The sequence below is a fragment of the Rattus norvegicus genome, chromosome 5, assembly GCF_021556685.1.
Source record: "Rattus norvegicus strain SHRSP/BbbUtx chromosome 5, alternate assembly SHRSP_T2T, whole genome shotgun sequence".
Classification (NCBI taxonomy): Eukaryota; Metazoa; Chordata; class Mammalia; order Rodentia; family Muridae; genus Rattus; species Rattus norvegicus.
The window spans coordinates 157891939-157912500 of NC_141538.1; the positions used below are offsets into that span (position 1 = coordinate 157891939).

A 20562-nucleotide genomic window follows, 5' to 3' on the forward strand; every position below is an offset into this window, starting at 1 on the left:
TGCAGGATCTGTCATTGGCTCCTGCTGGTCTGCCTAAGAAGGCTGCAACTTGCCGGTCCTGCTGATTGGCCCGGAGGCTTTCATGCATGACTCTGATTGGTCAGTGAGGCTCACGCCCTCTTTCCTTGGGTCATACCATAAGGAGAGGAGGCGAGGAGAAGAGGGTATCATTTCGGGACTTTCCTGCCGCGTTCCCTTGACCCGCAGCCCACAGTAGTATTTTTTTATATTAAATAAGTCTGATGTTTATTCACAAGGGGGGTACCCGCGGAGAGAACCAGGGGCAGGTGGACTGGTAGATGCTGCGCCTCCCGCCGAGGTGGTGCGCTCCGGGCTTGCCTAGTCCTGCGGTTCAGGGCTCACTCTGAGCTTCCCACAACCGCTCAAGACTCTTAGAACCTCTGTGATGCTGCCGCCGGCTTTGCTTCGCCGATCCCTGCTGTCCTACGCCTGGAGGGGCTCTGGGTGAGTGAACCCCTCTGCTGCCTGACCCCTAAATGCCGCGGGCAAATCCCGGTCTGCTCGGTCTGCAGCCATGCTCTCCAGGGTCCCCATGGTTCCCCTAAGCTCGGGGTCGCGTCCTGCAGAGCCACTCTCCCATGGAGACCCTGTGGCCCCTTACCAGGTCTCTTTAGAGCAGTGGTTCTCAACTTTCCTAATGCTGCGACCCTTTAATAGTGTTCCTCATGGTGTGGTGACCCCCCAACTGTAAAATTCTGCCACTTTATGACAGCATTTTGCTGTTATGAATCGTAATGTAAATATCTAATATGCAAAATAGCTGATTTGGAACCCCTGTGAAAGGGTCGCTCGAGGTAGTGTCCTTAAGGTTGAGAACCACTGTCCTAGATGGTCAGTTTTCCTTAGCCAAGGAACCCCTGGGTAGGGTGTGGCGCCCAGACTTGTGCCCACGCCCCCTTCCTCCACTCTTCTTCCTCCTAACCCTGGATATTCCAAATTTACCAATTCTCCCTGACCTTGGACAACCTCGCGTTCACATTCTGAAGCCTCCTGACAGCCCCAGGGACCTCTCTAGTCTTCTCCCTTTCTCTTCAATATTGGGCTTTTATGGGTGCCATAATGACTTTTATTACTTGTGATGCGGCTCTGTGAGGCATGGGGCTTGTTCTGAGATTAGCATAAGTTCATTCAGACAAGTTCCTTAAAAAGCACTCTGGAGGCAGAGGCAAGCAGATTGCTGACTGAGTTCAGGTCCAGCCTGGCCTACAGAGCAAGTTCTGGGAGGATCAGGGATACACGGAGAAACCCTATTTCAAACACACACACACACACACACACACACACACACACACACACACACACACACACACACACACACACACACAGTGTTTTTTAGTACCTGGGAGGCAAGAGGCAGGCTGGGCTCTGAGGGTTCAAGGCCAGGCCAGCTTGGTCTGTGTAGTGAGTGCAAGGTCCGCCAGGGTTTCATGAGAGACCCTGTCTCCAAAGAGGTGTCTGGCTTCCACTGTATGGACTGCCAGTTTGGTTCAAACATCTCTCTGAGGTGTAGACACAGTCCTGACAAGCTCTAAGGCAGAGAGCGGCTTGCTGTTCAGCCAGAACCTTGGGCCCCTCAGGGATGTGTTCCAAGACTGCCCCATTCAAGCCTGCTGCTTGGGTATTAGTCCCCATTTCTGTCTGCCTTCCTTGTAGAGTTACACAGCACCCCGCACTCCTACTTTGGTTACTATTTGCCTGCTCTGTGGCCTGCGTCCGACCATGTCTACCTCCACTGATTTGTGACCTTTTTGAGTTAATCAGTGGCCCTTTCCCTGCCCCCATGGGATGGCGTGGATAAGTTTCAGCCCTTCTGCATGGTGTGTGAAACCGTTAGGCAAAGGGCATGCATGGGGCTGGGGAGGAGTGTGCTCCTCTTGGGAACTGAGCCTGCAGCTCTTCTGTTTCTTCCTGCTCTGAGACCACCCACTGCAGAGCCCGGATGGAAGGCCCGGATGGGCAGAGCCACCTTCTCATAGAGTCTCAAGTTTACCTTGTCCCTCTCTAGGTGTCAGTGTGCCACAAGGTGCACTTCAGTCAAGGGGATCTGGGTGGGGGTGGGGGGATGATCAGTGAGTGGAACTCAGGGCTCTCAGGAGTTTTTGGGTTTTTTTTTAGATTTTATTTATTCATTTTATATATGATGAGTACACTATCACTGTCTTCAGACACACCAGAAGAGGGCATCAGATCTCGTTACAGATGGTTGTGAACCCCCATGTGGTTGTTGGGATTTGAACTCATGACCTCTGGAAGAGCAGTCAGTGCTCTTTTTTTTTTTTTTTTTCGGAGCTGGGGACCGAACCCAGGGCCTTGTGCTTGCCTAGGCAAGCGCTCTACCACTGAGCTAAATCCCCAACCCCTGCAGTCAGTGCTCTTAACTCTCTCCAGTCCTCGGGAGTTTTAACTGGGGAGAAAGGTGTGGACCCAAGCACCCTATCTTCTCTTTTGGAACAGTTCTTGTTCTGCAGTAGTTTCAAATATCAGTATCATTTAGCTCGCTAACGAGCATGAGGGACCCCACATTTAGCCTAAGAACTTGTTTTGGGGACCCCTCTGCCTACTGAGCAGATGTAACTAGAGTTACAGTTGGTCTGGATCCAGATCTCTTAACTCTACAGGCCCCCTGAGCTCGTGGGGAGAAGATTTTGCAACCAGTTCTCTGGGCCCTGGTTGCCTGGTTTTTGTACGGTGCGGCTGGCCTGGCAGGGTGCCCAGAGGGGTTTCTCAACATCCGTGGCATTCATTCACCTTTGTTTTTTCGAGACAGGGTTTCTCTGTGCAGCCTTGGCTGTCCTGGAGCTCCTTTCGTAGACCAGGCTGGCCTTGAACTCACAGATCCACCTGCCTCTGCCTCCTAAGTGCTGGGACTAAAAGCACACACCACCTAAACCTGGCTTCCTCTTGTGTTCTTAGTGGATTTGTGGGGTCACACTTAATCCCTGCTTTGATGCCAATTTTGGGGTTTTTAGTTCAAGAGAATGACTTATCAAAGGTAATTGTATTGGTGGGAGTTCTCTAGAGTCACAGGACTCATGGGTAGTCTCTGTACAGGAAGGGAATTGGTTGATGACTTACAGTCTGTAGTCCAACTCCCCAACAGTGGTCAGCAGCAGCTGAGAATGGAAGTCCAAGGATCTAGCAGTGGCTCAGTCCCACAAGGTAGGCAGGTGAAGAAGAGAGAGAGAATGCACAACTCTTTTTCTCAAACACAGACCCTAAAATTGACCCTGGCTTCTCCACTGCTCTTGTGTCCTGTGTCATTTGGGGGCAACTTTAGTTTTAATAGTGGTAGTAATTTGGCATTTTACCAACTGTGAATTCTGAACTCTGTACAAGCCATGCTACATTCACTCTATCAGCCTGGGAAAAGTGGGAGCCCCCCGGAACCCCCATGGTATGGCTTCGCAGCTCCCTGTGGGGGATGATTTGACATGAATTGGTGTGTCTGAGTTATATTCGAAATAAAGACTTGAGAAACGTTTTGTAAATCTCTTGATTTCCGGAACTGAGTGTGCGATATTCAAGTGTGTGTGTGTGTGTGTGTGTGTGTGTGTGTGTATGTGTGTGTATGTGTGTGCATGTGTGTGCGTGTGTGCTTACGTGTGCATGTGTGCACTCAGCTGGCATTCCTGTGAGTGTAGGTGCGTGCGTGTGTGTGTGCGTGTGTGTGTGTGTGTGTGTGTGTGTGTGTGTGTATGTGAGAGAGAGAGAGAGAGAGAGAGAGAGAGCGCCACTGCACAAGTGGAAGTCAGAGATACACAACCTTGGGTGCTGGCCATCTCCTTGATCTTGTTTGTGACACGGTGTCATATGCACTTTGCTTGTTCTTAGCTACCAGGTAGGCCAGGTCAGCTGGCCTGTGTGTTTCCTTCTGGGTTTGTACATGCGTGCTGCTCTAGCCAGCTTTACATTGGTTCTGGGGATTCAAACTCGGGTCCTCCTGCTCATGGCCAAGCACATTTTCACTGAGTCATCTGAGTATTCTTGGCTCAGCCACTTGTCCTGCACTGGCGCAGGCTGTGTTGTCAAGCTCTGCACCTTTCCACTATTCCGGGTACATCTCAGAGTCCTGCAGGTGGAAGGTTCCTGACCTCACCCAGCACCCTGCCTCAGTGTCGTCATCTGTAGAATGGGGATAATCCTGGCAGCCATGCTGCAGGCAATGACAAGGGTCAGATGCGAGGGTGTGGTGCTTGCTCTGCACTCTGTGAATACAGCGAAGGACCAGGTGGAGCCTGAGGTCCTCGTTATGTTTCTGACCAGGGTTTAAGTCCATCCTTATCAGCTGGCTCTGGCGCCCGGAAACACTCGGCACCTGGCACACAGTAGGTGTTGAGCTGTTGCTGTCAAAATGGCCTACAATGGAGTTGCAGCTTGGATGCTGGCTCCACTTCTAAGCAGCTCTTGCTCTGTGCAGGGGGTTTGGCTTCTCAGCTCAACCTCAGGTTGTTGTGTGGAAAGTACCAGTCGCTGACTCTCACACAGTTGTCTTGACTTCAGGATTATTTGTTCTTGCAATGCTGGGAGTCTGTGTGTGTAAGGCAGGTAGTTACCATGGGGCTGAATGTCCTGCCCTTTTTTTTTTTTTTTCTTTTTTTCGGAGCTGGGGACTGAACCCAGGGCCTTGCGCTCGCTAGGCAAGCACTCTACCGCTGAGCTAAATCCCCAACTACCCCCCCCTTTTTTAAAAAACATTAATTTTGGGGGTCTTGCTGAGATGCCCAGGCTGGCCTTGAACTTGTAATCTCTCTGCCCCAGCCTTGGAGTAACTGGAATTACAAGCCTTCATCACTAGGCCTTGCTTAGCTTGGGGGTGAATGAGTTCATGGATGCTGAGTGGTTTGACACGTGCTTAGCACCCAGAAAATGGAGACTTACTGTAATAGGACGACCCATCTCTCTCCCACAGTCGGCTACCTTGAGTGGCCAGCCCTGACAGAAATACTGAGGAAACCTGGACAGCAGGAGAGTCCTCCAGGTTGGGTGTGGTGGCATATACCTTTAATTCTAGCACTTAGGGGGCAGAAGCAGGCAGATCTCTGAGTTTGAGGCCAGCCTGGTCTACATTGTGCAGGGTAGGCTGGGCTACAGTGTTGGTGACTGTTCATCTGAGGCGCTCTCCTCCTCCATATAGGAAGTGAGTGGTTCCTTTGCACTGTGTGGTCAAGGGATTGACCTGTCCCATCATCCAGGCTAGCCCAAGATAACCAAGATATCCTTTGACCACAGGCTATGTCTCCTGAATCTGTAAGCTTACACCACTCCAGATGAGCTGTGACCAGAAGGAACATTGGTTTACTTATCCATAAAATGGGGTCACAATACAATCTAGTGTGTTGGGAGGGTACCTGTGCCTGGGATGCTCAGGTATAACTGTCAACTTGACACAACCTAGAGACACCTGGGAAGAAAGTCCCATTGAGAGACTATCTGTCTAATTTGGGTTGGCCTGTGGGTACATCTATAGGGGGAATGTTTTACTTGAGTTAATTCTGAAAAGATCCAGCCCACTGTGGGTGGCATCATTCCCTAGGCATAAGCTTGCCCGAGCTGAGCCCAAGTACTTGAACATGTATGTGTTCTCTTCTCTCTGCTCTTGACTGTGGATGTGACCAGCTGTCTCAAGCTCCTGCCTCTGACATCCCCACAGTGACAGACTAACAGAAACCTTTTTGTCCCCAAGTTGCTTGTCGTCAGAGTATTTTATCACAGCGTTAGAAATGACACATGGACAGTACCCGTCCCTCATTCCACCCAGTGCTCAGGGGATGATCTGCGCTGTCTTCCAGGGCATCAGGGTGAAGTGGCTCGTGAAGGCTGCCCCTCCCTGGGCCTGTACTTTCCCCTCCCCAGGAGCCTCCACTGCTACCTTAATTACACCTAATTGAGTGATAAGGGGGATTTGCCTTATCAGGCTCCAGATTACAGGAAAACAGGAGGCTAAAGGGAGCAAGATAGCTTCTACTTTCTTCTCGACCTGGTACTTAGCTAGCAAGAGGTCCAATGCCACAAGCCCAGTCTTGGAGGTGTGCGGTAGGCTCTCACACCCTCACAGCCCGCGTGCATTCGTTGCTCCCTCCCAAGCTCTCTCTCTCTGCTGGTGCTTATGCGCTGAGGAGACCCAGGCTGCTCCCGGGAGCTTGCTGATTGCTTCAGGATCGCATGCTCAGGCTCTGACATGAATCCCCCTGCTTGGCTTTGAGATGATAGAAAGGAGCCCCCTCAGACCTGGGAATGGGGGGCCCACCTGTGAGGGGCATCAAAGTGTGATAGTAGGTCTGAGGAAAGGACGGGTCAGCCGTGCTTCTGCAAGGGATGTGTGATAAGGAATGAGCCTGAGGACTTGTGAGGATCTGAGTCTTTGTTGTAGAAGAAGTGGTTTTAAGTTGAGTCTCCCTCGACCCGGTTTTCATGTTAAAATCTGGGTCTTGGGCTTGCAAACTGGTTTTGCAGGTAAAGGCGCTTGCTGCCAAGTCTGACAACCTGAGTTTGGCTCTCAGGATCCATGTGGTAGGAGAGACCCGACTCCTACAAGTTGGCTTTTTTTGTTTTGTTTTGTTTTGTTTTTTGTTTTTGTTTTTGTTTTTGTTTTTTTTTTTTTTTTGATCTTCACATGTATGCTGTGACACATTCGAAAGAGTCCACCATGCTGTATATACAATTACAACCACGGGCTCACCCACCCAGTGGCGGTCCTGTGCAATTGTAACGGAGTGTCAGGGATGTGGCTCATTGGATGGCGACTTGCGGAACACGCCTGGAGCCCTGACTTCCATCCATAGCACTGGATAAACCCGGTATGGAGAAGCACACCTGTAATCCCAGTTAGCACTTGGGGAGCTTCAAGGCCATTTTCCTCTACATAGTGAGTTTGGAGCTTATCTGGGTTCAGTGCCGTGAGACCCTGTCTCAAAAATAAAAAAGTTTGCTGTCTGCAAAGCAGCCTGTTGTCCTATCATGGTGTGACATTGTCCTGCCTGCCCCTTTTGCAGCATCCCCTGGTTGTGAAAGGTCCCTCGGGAATCGGCTTCCCTCCTGAGGCTTCTGTGTGGGTGTTCTCTGGCGCATTCCTGCGCATTCCTAATGACTAAGTTATTTAGGTGTGTGTTTCTCAGAACAGGTCCCCGGTACTGAAGAGGCAGGATGACTGTGGCTTTGGTTATGGCATGAGCACCCTGGAGATAGATAGCGGGGGAGATGTGGCTGCTGTGTCAACGCTGATGAATGCTGACGGTCCTTTGAACCTTGGACAGGGTGGAGTCAAGCCCTCTTCCGCCCCATCTCCTCCCCTCACAAGTGCTGAGTTTGCTGGCTCAGGCTCTTCCGGGAAATCACGACATCTCCTACCACTAGGTGGGGAAAGGGACCGTGGTCTCTGAAGCTTGCAGGGAAGAGCAGCTTTCTGGCTTAGGCCCTGGCCCTAGAGTCCTTAGGGGGTTCTCCCTGGTTGCCAGGAAACGTGAGTTAGACGCAGACCTTGCCCTGTGCTTCCTGTCCACAGCAGAAGGATCGAGGTCCAGGTCCAACTTGGAAATGTGTGAGGTGTAAACCACCTGGTGGGTGGATTAAATCTGTGTTGTTGCTGTGGGCTGTGTGCTGATTGCATGGATGACTGCATGACTGACTGACTGACTGACTGACTGACTGACTGACTGACTGACTGAATGAATGAATGAGGAAAACCATCCTGCCTAGAAAGGGCCTTCAGGAATCCTCTTAGAGCTGTGGTTCTCAACCTGCAGGTTGCTACCCCTTTGGCAAACCTCTATCTCCAAAAATACTTACATTATGATTCACAGCAGTAGCAAAATTATAATTACGAGAGTAGCGACGAAAATAGTGATTTTATGGTCGGGGGTCACCACGCCATGAGCAATTCAATTCAAGAATGGCAGCATTAGGAAGGCTTGAAAACCACTGTCCTGGAGGCCTGAAGTCTTGTGGAATGATCCACCACCATCTTTGTCCAAGCCACTGGAGGGTGCCTGTTAAAATCAGGACAGATCGCTAGCCCAAAAGAAAAAGCCAGTCGGGAGAAAGTCCTGTTATTTTTGGAAGCGCTTGACTCAGGCTCAGCTTGATTTCTGAGCCTCTTCAGGGCCTGGAGACTTTCCAGGAACAGGGACAAGCCCCTGTGAGCCTCATGTCACGGTGGGCCTCTGCCCTGAGGAGGGTGGGCAGAGGTCCGTGGGACTTCTGTTTCTGGCATTGCTTTGGAAGATGGAGGGGTGGGACAGCGGGATGGCGGGAAAAGAGACCCCGTGTGGGTGGGGTGTTTGCTGACTTTTTCCCACCAGAGCTGGGTCTGTCCTGAACATGATCCTGATTGGGGAGAGGTCTTTGGAAACTCCTGAGCTTTGTAAGTCCATCCTGACCCAGTGGGCGAGGAATGACTGGCATGTTCACGCACAAATGGAGGTGACCTTTGATGGTGGTCTGTAGTATTTATTCTTGCGCTGAGGAAGCAGACTCCAGGTCTCCCACAGTGGATGAACTGTGCTGGTGGAGAGGGATCTTGACTGGCTGACTTTGATTTATCTGCTTCTAGAAATGACCAGAAATGACCGCACCACGGTGGGTGGTTGGGTGAGGCCTGGAGGCCTGCAGGACTCAGAACCATGTGGTAGATTTTTACCTTTTCACTGTCAGGCCCTAGAAAGGTCAAACGCCTCTCTCCCTGTTTTCAGCACTACAGAAGGAAGGGACATGGAAGATTCCGGTAGCTTTGCCTTCCTTTAGCTGTCTGGTCTCCATAGTAACCTAATAGGCCTCACCAGATTAGGCTGGGACCTAGGAATGTGACTTTGGGTGTGACAGTGGAGGGAGAATGGACACCTCCCCTCACCACCTCCCTGTGGATGCTTGGAGTTTCCCTCCTCTTGAAGATCAAATGTCTCTCAACCGTATAGGCCTCTTTTGGCCTTTACTCCACCTCTCTGCTCTGTCTTCTTCCTGGAATGTGCCCTCTGGGCCACACCCACCACACATGGGTTTGCTTTCTTTTCCCTCCAGGCTTCCCTGACTAAACCTGCAGGGCCTTTGCACTTCTCCTCATGGGAAAAGGAGAAACACGTGGCCCCTCTCCCTCTGCCCTGCCGCTCTGTCCTGATGAGTGTGGTTGCCCTGGGGGAGGGACAGCTTTCAGCTTTTCTCTGAGAGATCTCTTCATTTTGTCTAAGTGCAGTTCAGGCCACTGTGCTCCCGCAAAGCGACTCTTGGAGAGGGATCGCTTCTCTGCCCTTGTAAACTGTCCCCTCAGATCACCCGGCTCAAGCGTCATGCACGTGGTAACCTACCCCAGCATCTCACACATGGTGCCTGGCTTGGTCTACACCAGTGGATCTCAACCCTCCTAACGCTGTGACCCTTTAATATGGTTCCCCATGGTGTGGTGCCTCCCCAAACATAATTTCTTTGCTACTTCATAGCTGTAATTTTGCTACTGTTATAAATCATAAAATATCTGGTATGCAGGATATTTGATATGTGACCCCAATGCGGTCATGACCCACCTGCCGAGAACTGCTGGTCTGGACTCAAATTCAGGTTTCTCGTAATTTCAGCCTTCAGTTGGCCATTTTCCTTATGAGGTGATCAGCTGACTTACTCCGTCAGGAGCAGCTATCTGGACAGCTGGTGAGGCCTGCCCTGGGGCCTGTGCTCTGTTAGTATTGCTAACATTGAGATGTCCTCTGCTGTCCTCATTTGCAGAAAAAATAGGCCCATGGGGGTGGTGGTGGAAAGAGGGGCATCCCACATCTGGGAAAAGGGGCGGGCCTTCAGTTCTGGAATGATGATAGCACCCCCCCCACACACACACACTGCTGGTGCCTGTCCTTCTATCTTCCCCCTCTTTGCACTCCTTGACAAGGAAGGAGACAAGGCCACTCACCAACCAGGTCTCAGGAACAGGACATTGGTTCTCCGAACCAACCCTGCCTGTTGTTGCACCCAGCACCTAAGCCAGTCCTCCCAAGTTCCTGGTCCACATTTGATACCCTTGCCCACTTGAGTGCCAGCTCTCTGCTGAGGGCATCTCCCTGGCTTACACTGAGAGACTCTTACTCTTCAGTGTGGAGAAAGCCTGACTCTGTGGAGTGGATTTCAGACATATCCAAAATGACTTCACGGGGTTGGCGGCCTCTCATTCAGTAGAAACAGACTCTGAGCAGACAATGCACCTGAAGACCCACAGGGGTAGAGTTAGGATTTCTAAGTCTTAGACCCACAGCCAAGTGTTTCCCCAAACCCTGAACTTGCTTTGGGTCAGCCGGGGTCCACCCATGGAGACACAGGGACTGACAGTAGTTGCTAACCATTCTGCTTCCCTCCCCATGCTTGTTCCATTCCCAGGCTGCGGTGGAAACATGCCTCCTCTCTGAAGGTGGCCAATGAGCCCATCTTAGCGTTTACTCAGGGCAGCCCCGAACGGGACGCACTGCAGAAGGTAACAGGGAGAAGGGGGTGTCCCCAGGGTGTGAGGGGCATGGAACAAAGAGAGACAGGAAGTTCCCATCCACATTTCTGTCCCTTTTCCTAGGCTCTGAACGACCTGAAGGACCAGACAGAAGCCATCCCCTGCGTTGTTGGGGACGAGGAGGTGTGGACCTCTGATGTGCGGTACCAGCTGTCGGTAGGTCTGACAAGAGCTCAGCCTCACCTTGCCCCCCAGGCCTCCCCCTGGAAGCTCACGGACCTGGAGCTGTGGTCTCTGCCTGTAAGGGGCATTGTCCCCCCCCAAATTTTGAATTCTGTGGATGCCTAAAAGTTCTAGAATCATAGGGTGCCATGCTCGGTCCATTGCTGAGTCGTGTCTACAACAAGGAGCCTGGGAAGGGTGTGTGTGTCCCTGGTGGCTTCTTCCCATAGGTCAGTCCCCAGCTGGGTTCAGCCCTCTAGAAAACAGCATGGCTGTCAACAGACCGGGGAGTTCACAGGTCTCATAGTCAGAGGTGGGGAGAGGGAAGGGCTAGCCTTTTTGCCAGTGAGTCTACTCAGAACTCCAAGCGCACTGTACACTGGATCCAGTTTGGAAGAACTAGCCTACCTCTCTAGGCACACTCCCACTAGCTTTGTGACTCTGAGCACAGGGCTCCTATGGAGGTCAGAGGACAACTTTGTGGGGTTGTTTCTCTCCGTCCACCTTTACGTGGGTTCTGGGGGATTGGAGTCACATCGCCAAGCTTGAGTGGCAAGCGCCTTTACCTACTGAGCTGTCCCACTGGCTTGTTGGAAGAGAGGCTGGCCGGGTGCACAGCTTCTAGGCCTGGAGAGCCAGGGAGGAGGAGGAGGGAGCTGCTGTGGCTTGGTGCCATAGACGGGTAAGTTGGGTGGGATTCAGGCAAGTCGGAGTGATCACAGAAGCTGATAAGGAACGGAGCAGAGTGCTCGTGGTCTTGGCCTAATTTATAAACTGTGACACCCCGCCCTCCCTCTTCCCTCTTCTTTCAGCCTTTTAACCATGGACACAAGGTGGCCAAGTTCTGTTATGCCGACAAGGTGAGTCCCCAAGTCCCCGATGACCGTGGCTGGTCCAGCAGGTGGGAGTGGACTGCACCACCCCTCTCCCGACTCTGAAGTCTTTGGCCTGAGTCTGCAACAGAACCAGACATGTACAGGTTGACTCGAGCCAAACCTTAGCTGTATTGATCAGAGTGGCAGTAGCACCAAATATTCCCATTAACATGCCCACCGCTTGGAGCTGACCTGGGGAGGGGGTCTTTCAGGGATGGGGTGGATTCTGTAAGTCAGTCCGAGCAGTTAGAGCAGTTAGATACGTAGACAGAAAGGCAGGCCGAGAGTGAGAGCCCATGGGAGGGGCTAGTGAGGGGTAATGATGGCTGGTGGCGTCTGGGTCCCCTGTAGCTAGTATGTGTATCAAGCTGTGGTTCTGACCCCAAGGGTTGAGTGTCAGCGGTCCTGAGGGTGTGGTACCTCCTTAGTGGGGCAGGAGCCTCAGACCTCAGAATGACAACAGGACAGGCTGTCTGTAGCAGTGGGGGACAGGACTGGGGGCCCTTCTGCTGGTAGCCAGTGTCCTTCTGGTCCCCCTTCTGTGCCCTGCTGTGTAAGGCAGAAGGCAGCCCTTTATCCCTCTCTCTCCAGGCCTTGCTCAACAAAGCCATCGAAGCTGCCGTGCTTGCCAGGAAAGAGTGGGACCTGAAGCCCGTGGCAGACCGGGCCCAGATCTTCCTGAAGGCGGCAGATATGCTGAGCGGGCCCCGAAGGGCTGAAATCCTTGCCAAGACCATGGTGGGACAGGTGAGGATGGACAGGCCCAGTCAGGCTGTCATACTCCACTCCTGTCACCAGACATTAGCTGAACAGCTTCTGCGTGCCAGGAGCTGTCAGAGACTTGGAGATGTTTCCCAGAAACAAGGCCGAGGAGTCGGGAAGTGCATAGGTTACCAGACTTGGCTGATTATGGTGAGCCCATGTGTCCTGCGATGGCCCATCATGTCAAGTTCTCCATCCTGCTCTGGGCCACGCCTTTGTCATTTCAGGATCATTAGTTGCCTTACTAGTAGGTGAGCCTTCTGACATCACTGTATGGCACTGCCACCTACAAGGGTGACAACCTGGGACACGTGGGGCTCACAAGCTGCAGGCTGGAACTTGTGCTAGTCTCTCTGCCTTCAGATCAGCCAGGTCCCTGTCGCCCCCTCAGTGGGAGCTCTTAAAGAACCACAAAGTTGCTCCAGACTCAGGGACCACCAGGGTCTCTCCCAGGTTCTCACCCCATTACCTTGGGCCCCTCTACCATTGCTCCGTCACTGTTTCCAGCACTCTTCTGTTTCCTGCCAGGCTGTTCTGCCTGTAATAGAGTCGGGGAGCTCAGGTCTCCTCTGCCTCTGCCCAGCGTTCCCTGCCTAGAAGGGACTCTGACCATCTGGTCTGGCTCTATTTTGTCCCCTGAGGGCCATTCTGCTCCAGTCCGGAGCCTTGTGTTTGGTGTCATTTACAGTTAAATCTCAGGCTGTGGCATAAGTGAATATTTACCGCCTCTGTGAGAGGTGTCTTGCTTCGTCTTCCTTCACCTTTAAATTGTCAAATGAGACATGGGATTTGAGAAATGGGTTTGTCAAGTGAGCAGTGCACTGGGCTGAGGAAGGAGCCCTGGAGAGAGAGAGGTTCATTCTGCTCTAGGAACTGCTCACCTGAATTCCTAAGAATTAACAGCCGCCAAAAACACCAGGCTGCCCACCTGCTCACCCAGCTCCGTGGCAAGAGCGCCCCCTGCTGTGTGGGATTGGGATAGCAGCTCCTCACCTTCCGTTCAGCATTGAGCTTGTGATATGAGACATCCTCTGGAAGCTGGATATGTGGGCTTGTCACACTGGGGTCCCCTTTTCATTTGGCCTGAGATTCAAGGGATTCTAGGAAGCTCTCTGCAGGTCCTAGCCTCCTAGGCTACACACTCTACCAATATGCCAAAGAATTAAGAGCCACTACCATTGTAAGTAGGTCCAGTGTGTATTTGTCTGAGGGGAGGTTCGGATGCCTGAGAATCAGGTCCTTTCCCTCCTCAGACCTGGGGCCAGGCATGGTCAGCCCACTGGAGGTTTTTGTTCTCTTCTCTGGGCTGGCTCTGTCCTGTCTGATGTCATTGACCCTGGGCCACCGTCCTAACAGGGCAAGACCGTAATCCAAGCAGAGATTGACGCCGCAGCCGAACTCATCGACTTCTTCAGGTTCAATGCCAAGTTCGCCGTGGAACTGGAGGGGGAACAACCCATCAGCGTGCCACCCAGTACCAACCACGTGGTGTACCGGGGACTGGAGGTCTGGCAGGGCAGGCAGTGAGCCACAGGGACTCCTGGGAATGTTGAGCTTCGCCTCACCACCTCCCTCTTCCTCAGGGCTTCGTGGCGGCCATCTCTCCCTTCAACTTCACCGCGATCGGAGGCAACCTGGCAGGCGCACCGGCCTTAATGGTGAGGACGGGGGACAAGGGCCAGTTAGTCACACCCCGGATCTCAACGAACCGTATCTGCCCTTAGTCGTGGGAGAAGTACAGATGAGAGGAGCTGAGGCTGTGGTTTTTCTTACAGCCTTGTCCATTTGTGAGAGACCAGGGCAGAACCCAAGCTCAGAGGCACAGTTTCCTCCTCTGTCAAGCAGGAGCAATGGTTGTGCGTGTGCATATTCGAGAGGGGGGGCGGGTGGACTCACACCATCAGCCTGAGAAGATTGAGATGTCGCTAGATGCCAGGCAGGTCCAGCGGAAAGTGAGCCATGGATCAGATCGGACGGCTGCTGCTGGGGACCTGGAGGGCTCATACATGTGGCAGCCATTGACGCTGTGTACTGATGATGTCAGTTAATTCAAAAAGCAATGAGAGAGGCTGCCCCTGTGCCTCTTTGCCGGGTGCCACCTGAGGTGCACAGCATTGACTTGTGGAGGAACAGATAGGGATTCAGAGGCTGGATGGTCTTGGAGCTGAAGCTCAGAGATGAAAGCCACAAGGTCTACCGCCATTGTTGAGTGAAGGCTCCTGTACCAGCCGGAATGCCCAGGGGGATCCAACAGCCCGCCAGGAAGACAGCTGGTGTTGGCCCAGCATCCTGGACCGTAGGCATGGCGTGTGTGTGTTCTGTGTGCATGCACAGGGACAGCCTCGTGCATCATGGAGCAGGCCCTCCTGGTGCTTACGATGGTGCACGTGCCCTGACCCAGCACACGTGCATGTAGTCTGTGTGTACTTGTCCAGCCACACCCAGGAATGGCCCAGAACACTGGAAACAGTTGTAGCCTGGAGTGAAGGCAAGGCTCGGCCCAGGCTTGCAAGGAAAGGGAGCCCAAGCCAGAGTCAGAGGTGAAGACTAAGGCCTCCATGGCGGGGGCCTCTGGAAAACAGTACAGACATTGTCTCAGTGAGCTTAGGTGGGGCGTGAAGTGCGTTCTGGGAGGGGTGACCATGCTGTGCAGTGGGGTACATCCTTGGTATGGTTGGTGTCCTGCGGCCGCCTTGTGAGTCATGGTTGACACCTTTATGACAGGGCAACGTGGTTCTCTGGAAGCCCAGTGACACTGCCATGTTGGCTAGCTATGCTGTCTACCGCATCCTCCGGGAGGCCGGCTTGCCCCCCAACGTAATCCAGTTTGTGCCAGCTGATGGGCCGACATTCGGGGACACAGTCACCAGCTCAGAGCACCTCTGTGGTATCAACTTCACAGGCAGTGTGCCGTAAGTCTCCCAGGGGTGGGGTAGGGTATGGGCTGTAGGGACATGAGCTGTAAACCCAGCGCTCACACACACGCTGACCTTACCCACTTCCTCTGTGTGAGCATGGGCGAGCCTCTCTGCACCTGATTTTTGTTTTTCCACCTGCCAAATGAGAGTGGAGGGTCCCTGTCTTGGTGAATATTTATTTGAAAGGCAGGGAAAGGAGAGTGGAGAGCACTGGAAACACGGCCCGTGGCTGATGGCAGCCTTCCACCACAGAGGGCATGAACGTGTGAACTAGAGACAGGAGATGCTGGGCCTGCTTCTCGGAGAGGGCACTTGGAGACCAGGCAGAGATGAGGAGGTGGGAACGACGGGGTTATAGGAAGGAGGAGACACTAAGGAGCCTGCAGGCTAAGCCTGCGACATGTTGTTAGAGCATGTCCCCTGGGCCTGGAGGGTTGGACACACAGTCTGCACTAGGCATCTGCACACAGACTCAGCAAGTGTCTACCAACCCCTGAGGAACACAGGGCTCTGTCAAGGCTGGACGTAAGTAAGCAATGAGGTCAAGGTCTCGCTCACCATCCCCTACTCCACTTCCCTTGGTCCCACCTTTCAGATTCAGCCCAGCAGCTCCTTAGGAGCCTTCCGAATCTGCAGAGGTTGCACGATGAAGGTGGTGGGAGACACGGAAGGTTCTAGGGAACGGTGTAAGCACTGTCCTGTTTCAAGCTGGGGTTGCCCGTCGCATCTAGGAGGGGCTGGCTTTATTTTCTTGAATTCCTAACAGCCATGGCCCGGACATGTCTAATTGGGAGTGTTTTATATTTTAAATTTATATGGTGTATGTTCCGGTCTCCCTGGGCCTGCACGTCTCATGGTACCATTAGCTAGAGGTAGACAACACTTTGTAGCTCCGCCAGTCCCACTCCATACCTGGGTCTGTGTATCCCAGGTTTGCCTACCGCTGGCTCGCCTCCCCTGTCTGTACTCTGTCCTAGGATCTGGCTGGAGCTGCTCCAGAAGCTCCAGGGATGAGGAGAATAGCCATGGATTATGTAGAGGTCTCAGAACCTATGGCCGTCTGCAGCTGGGGTCTGGGCCCAGGACATTCTGGCCTCTGCAGAAAGGGTATTCATTATTCAGGGGGATTGACAATGTCAGGACATACAGTTGGGGGCAGTCGAGTCATGGGTAGGTTGTTGACTGAGGATCCTTCTGGGTATGTGGGTGGAGTTGACTGGGACAGCCTGGTGTCCCATTTAGCATCCGCAGCCCTTTACTGTGTGGCACCTGCAGTGGCTTCTCTGCACCTTATGTGCCCGGATCGCTGGTGTGGGTGGTAGCTTGAGGAATGCTGACAGGGCCTTTTCCCCCAGAGACCTGCTCTGCCAGTGCTCGGGTCTCTGCCTGTTAGCAGGCAGAGTGGGCCTGGCCCCCTGTTTGCCACGCTCTGGCAAGCTGCTAGGCTGAAGGTAGCAACGTCATAAATTACCATTAGCTGCTGTGCAAGGTGATTAGCATTTTTATTGTTTTGTGGTGTTGAGGTTGGTCACAGTTAAGCCCCAGGAGGAGTCTGTGTCTCAGGGGCGGCAGGTCGGGCACTCTCAGGGTTGGTTCGGGCCGTTAGGCCTGACCCTGGGTCTACGATGCCCCCCATACCCACAGGGGTGTGTATCGCTTGTGAAGGACTGCAGTGTGCCCAGCGTGAGGCAGAGTCTAGGCTCACACTGGAATCACCCCAGGTGGAGCTCATTCTTGTTGGTGAGGCACAGAATTGGGGTCTCGGTGGCATTAAGTCATGAGCCCAAGGTTACATAGCCCCGTGTCATAGCTAGGACGGGCGCTATCTATTTTCACATCTGGGCCTTCTGGGTGCCACCCCACCCCTTACCACAGCTGCCACCACCCACTTAGTTTCTCCTGGCACTACCGTGACCCCTGGGCACCCACTCTGGCATTTCCCCCAGGTCTTTTAGCCCCTCCTCTTGAGGCTCCTTGACACTCTCTACTCCTTGATTCTAGCACCTTTAAACACCTGTGGAAGCAGGTGGCCCAGAATCTGGACCGGTTCCGTACCTTCCCACGCCTGGCTGGAGGTAAGTCCCGCCCCTCACACACCTCCAGGGACCCCCCCTTCCTGGGCCATTATGAGCAACCAGTAGATAAAGAAGGGTGACCACCAGGATCTTCTTGGGATGCTGGGAGCCAACACTGGGGACTTCTCTGTCAGCCTGTGCAGTGACCTCCTTTCCCCACCCCCACCCCCCCCCCCACCCCCGGCCGCCTCAGGAGCCACTCGAGAGCTCTGAACACCCAATCATGCCTGTAGCGGGCACTGAAAGCTGTGTTCCTTTAAACTTGTCTTGGTAGCACACATGGGTGGGGCCTGCTGTGTGGATGGCATGGGTCTGAGCAGGAAGGAGCCAGTTTGTGGGTGAGGAGGGGGACAGGAGAGGAGGAAGCTGGCTGAAAGGCCAGCCTGTCCTCGACAGTGGTAACTCTCCTCCTGAGAAACCATTCTCTGATCACAAAAGCTTGGTGCGTGTTGTGTGAGGCGAAGCTGATGGAGTCTTCTCCTGCAGGGCGCCTCAGAGCTTCCAGCACTCCGTTTATATGCTTTGCGGGCATAACCTTAGCTATGCAGTGTTTCCCAAACCCCCTGGGCCATAGAACCCCATTTTGTATAGAACCCCATTTTGCCCAGTCCCCAGGGGCCAGGGGTTGTAGAATACACTTCAGAACGCACTTCGCTGAGACTTCAAAGAACTTCTGACTGGGGTGCATTTGACAGTAGAATCCGGGGCTGACGGTTCAGCCTTCAAACCCCTAGTGTGAGGTGGGGCTGTGGGAAGGCCCTTCCTGAGTTCGTCAGCCTCTGATGTGTGCCTGGGTTGCCCATGGCAACTGAGCTTCCAAGTCCATCTTGGGGCGTGGCCCAACCTGGAGCCAGTGGCTGCATCGAGGTCCCTCAGTTAATTCTTCTTTGAGATGGGGGCAGGGCAATGGAAGTGGTCTGAGACCTGGGGAGACAGCTCAGGTGTGTTCTTTTGGCTGGCTGACGTTACCTGTTGTTACTGAGCAGGTAAATTGAGGCAGGGTGGGGGCGTGCTGTGACCTGTTTGAAGGTCTTCTGTAAAGGAGTAGGTGGGCTTCCATGGGAGGTTTCAGGAAAACCTGGCCCACCTTTAGGAAAGGGTGGGCCCTTGGGAGCTTGGTTTGCAGTGCTCGCCCGTCGAGTCTGGTTTCCTCAGTGATGGAGAGTTGGGACCAATGCCCTGTTCTCCTGTCCCCTCCCCCAGCCTCCCTGCCAGGGATGGGAGTGGAGCAGGCCTGGCCCGTGACTCCCCAGGATGCTCTCTATTCCGCCTGCCTCCTCTCCTTGTCTGCTGTTGAGTGTGGGGATGCGGGTTGGTGTGGGCGGTGGTTTGGGCTGCACCCAGTCATGTCCACACCCCGTACTCTGCAGAGTGTGGCGGGAAGAATTTCCATTTCGTGCACAGCTCGGCCGACGTGGACAGCGTGGTGAGCGGGACGCTGCGCTCGGCCTTCGAGTATGGCGGTCAGAAGTGCTCAGCCTGCTCGCGCCTCTACGTGCCACAGTCTCTGTGGCCACAGATCAAAGGGCGACTGCTGGAGGAGCACAGCAGGATCAAAGTGGGCAACGTGAGTGGTGCCTAGACTCACACAGCAGGTGGCTGATGGGATTGGAGGCCACTCGCTCTCTCCAGCTCTTTGAGTGCCTCCCTGCGGCTCTCTCTGCCTCTCTGAGGCTGGGTCCTTCCCCTTGGGGCTCTGCGCATGCGGGGTGGGGTGCATGTAGGAAAAGGGATCCTGTCTCTCCCTATAGTGTCTCCTCCCCCCCTCTCTCCCTTTCTCCCTCTCTCCCTCTCTCTCTCTCCTCTCTCATCTCTCTCATCTCTCATCTCTCTCATCTCTCTCTCTCTTGTCCCCAGCCTGCAGAGGACTTTGGGACCTTCTTCTCTGCAGTGATTGATGCCAAGGTAGGGGGGCGAGATGCAGTGCATTCTGGGGGAGGGGTGGTGAGCACAGATCTAGGACAGAGGGACAGGTTGGTCAGTGTTGCTTGTAACTATATGTGTGCCTCCCCTGCTTGGAAGAGGGCCGGATCATCCAAGGAAACACCCTTAAACCAGGCTCAGCAAGCCCCTAAAGTGTGTCTGTGTACACGCACTCATGTATGTGCACATGCAGGCCCACAACGTGTGTACTTGAGAGCACAGCTCTTGGACCATTGTATAGGTGGCCTTGAGAACACATCTCTGTGGCCACATGCCTGCCATCATAGCTAACCGTGTGCTTAAATGTAAACACATAGCTGTGTGTGCACCTGCACCTTTCTGTGTGCTTATCTCGGAATATGTTGTTATGTAAGGATAGCTGTAGTTTGACCACACACGTGCATGCCCACATGCTACATAACACATGCTTATACACTCATACCCAGATTCCAAAAAACACAGCATACTCACTCATACACACACCATAGACATACACAACACACACATACATGCACATATCGCACACGCACTTACATGTAAATGCCACTCAACCACTACATCACCAGGGGCACATACTACACATGCATTCTGACACATACATACATACATACACACACACACACACACACACACACACACACACACACACACACACACTACATGGACTCTCCTCTGTGTCCCTTCCATGGTTTAGCCAGACTTCCAGTGTCTCCAGCCCTGCCCCCTCTCCCCTTTAGGCAGAGGTATTTTGGGGTGAGTACGGGGTGTGGTGGGGCAGTGGGTGATTGTCTCTGACGCCCCTGCTCACCTGCCCTAGGCCTTCGCCCGCATAAAGAAGTGGCTGGAGCATGCGCGTTCCTCGCCCAGCCTCAGCATCCTGGCGGGCGGCCAGTGTAACGAGTCGGTGGGTTACTTCGTGGAGCCGTGTATCATTGAGAGCAAGGACCCACAGGAGCCCATCATGAAGGAGGTGACTGCAGGGGGCTGTCCTCATGCTACTTTCTCATGCTGTTCTGGTTTCGTGGCTGGGGGGGCAGCTGGTAGGAGTGGCTCCCAGCAGGAGTGAGCTCAGGAGCTCGAGCCTGTCCAAGACTCTGTCCTTGTCGCTGTCAGTGCTGCCTGTGGCCATCCTAGCACCCGATTGTCACAGCTGCAGCTCCTGAGGGATATGGCAACTGTGGGCTCGCTATGGTCTGGCCGTGGCTGATGCCTGAGATGGGATGCGGGCACAGGGCCAGAGAAAGCACATCCTTAGTGGGAGAGGGGCCCTGGGGAGGGAGACCGCCTTAGCATTTGCTGTTGAGTGAGCCTCCTGCCCTCCTCAGGGCCTGGCTGCTTTACCTTTCAGG

The 20562-nt window shown here is 53.6% G+C and overlaps 1 protein-coding gene across 1 annotated transcript in view; it reads left to right on the forward strand.

The window, feature by feature from the left end:
- The first annotated feature begins 376 nt into the window (after window positions 1–376).
- The window catches only part of Aldh4a1 (aldehyde dehydrogenase 4 family, member A1), a 25551-nt gene continuing 5365 nt past the window's right edge, over window positions 377–20562 (forward strand). The window contains 12 exon segments of the mRNA NM_001134698.1: window positions 377–465; window positions 10375–10468; window positions 10562–10654; window positions 11473–11520; window positions 12127–12282; window positions 13654–13803; window positions 13881–13955; window positions 15022–15209; window positions 17217–17290; window positions 18661–18857; window positions 19148–19195; window positions 20031–20183. Of these exon segments, the coding sequence (NP_001128170.1) occupies window positions 407–465; window positions 10375–10468; window positions 10562–10654; window positions 11473–11520; window positions 12127–12282; window positions 13654–13803; window positions 13881–13955; window positions 15022–15209; window positions 17217–17290; window positions 18661–18857; window positions 19148–19195; window positions 20031–20183 (1335 nt within the window). The 5' untranslated portion in view covers window positions 377–406.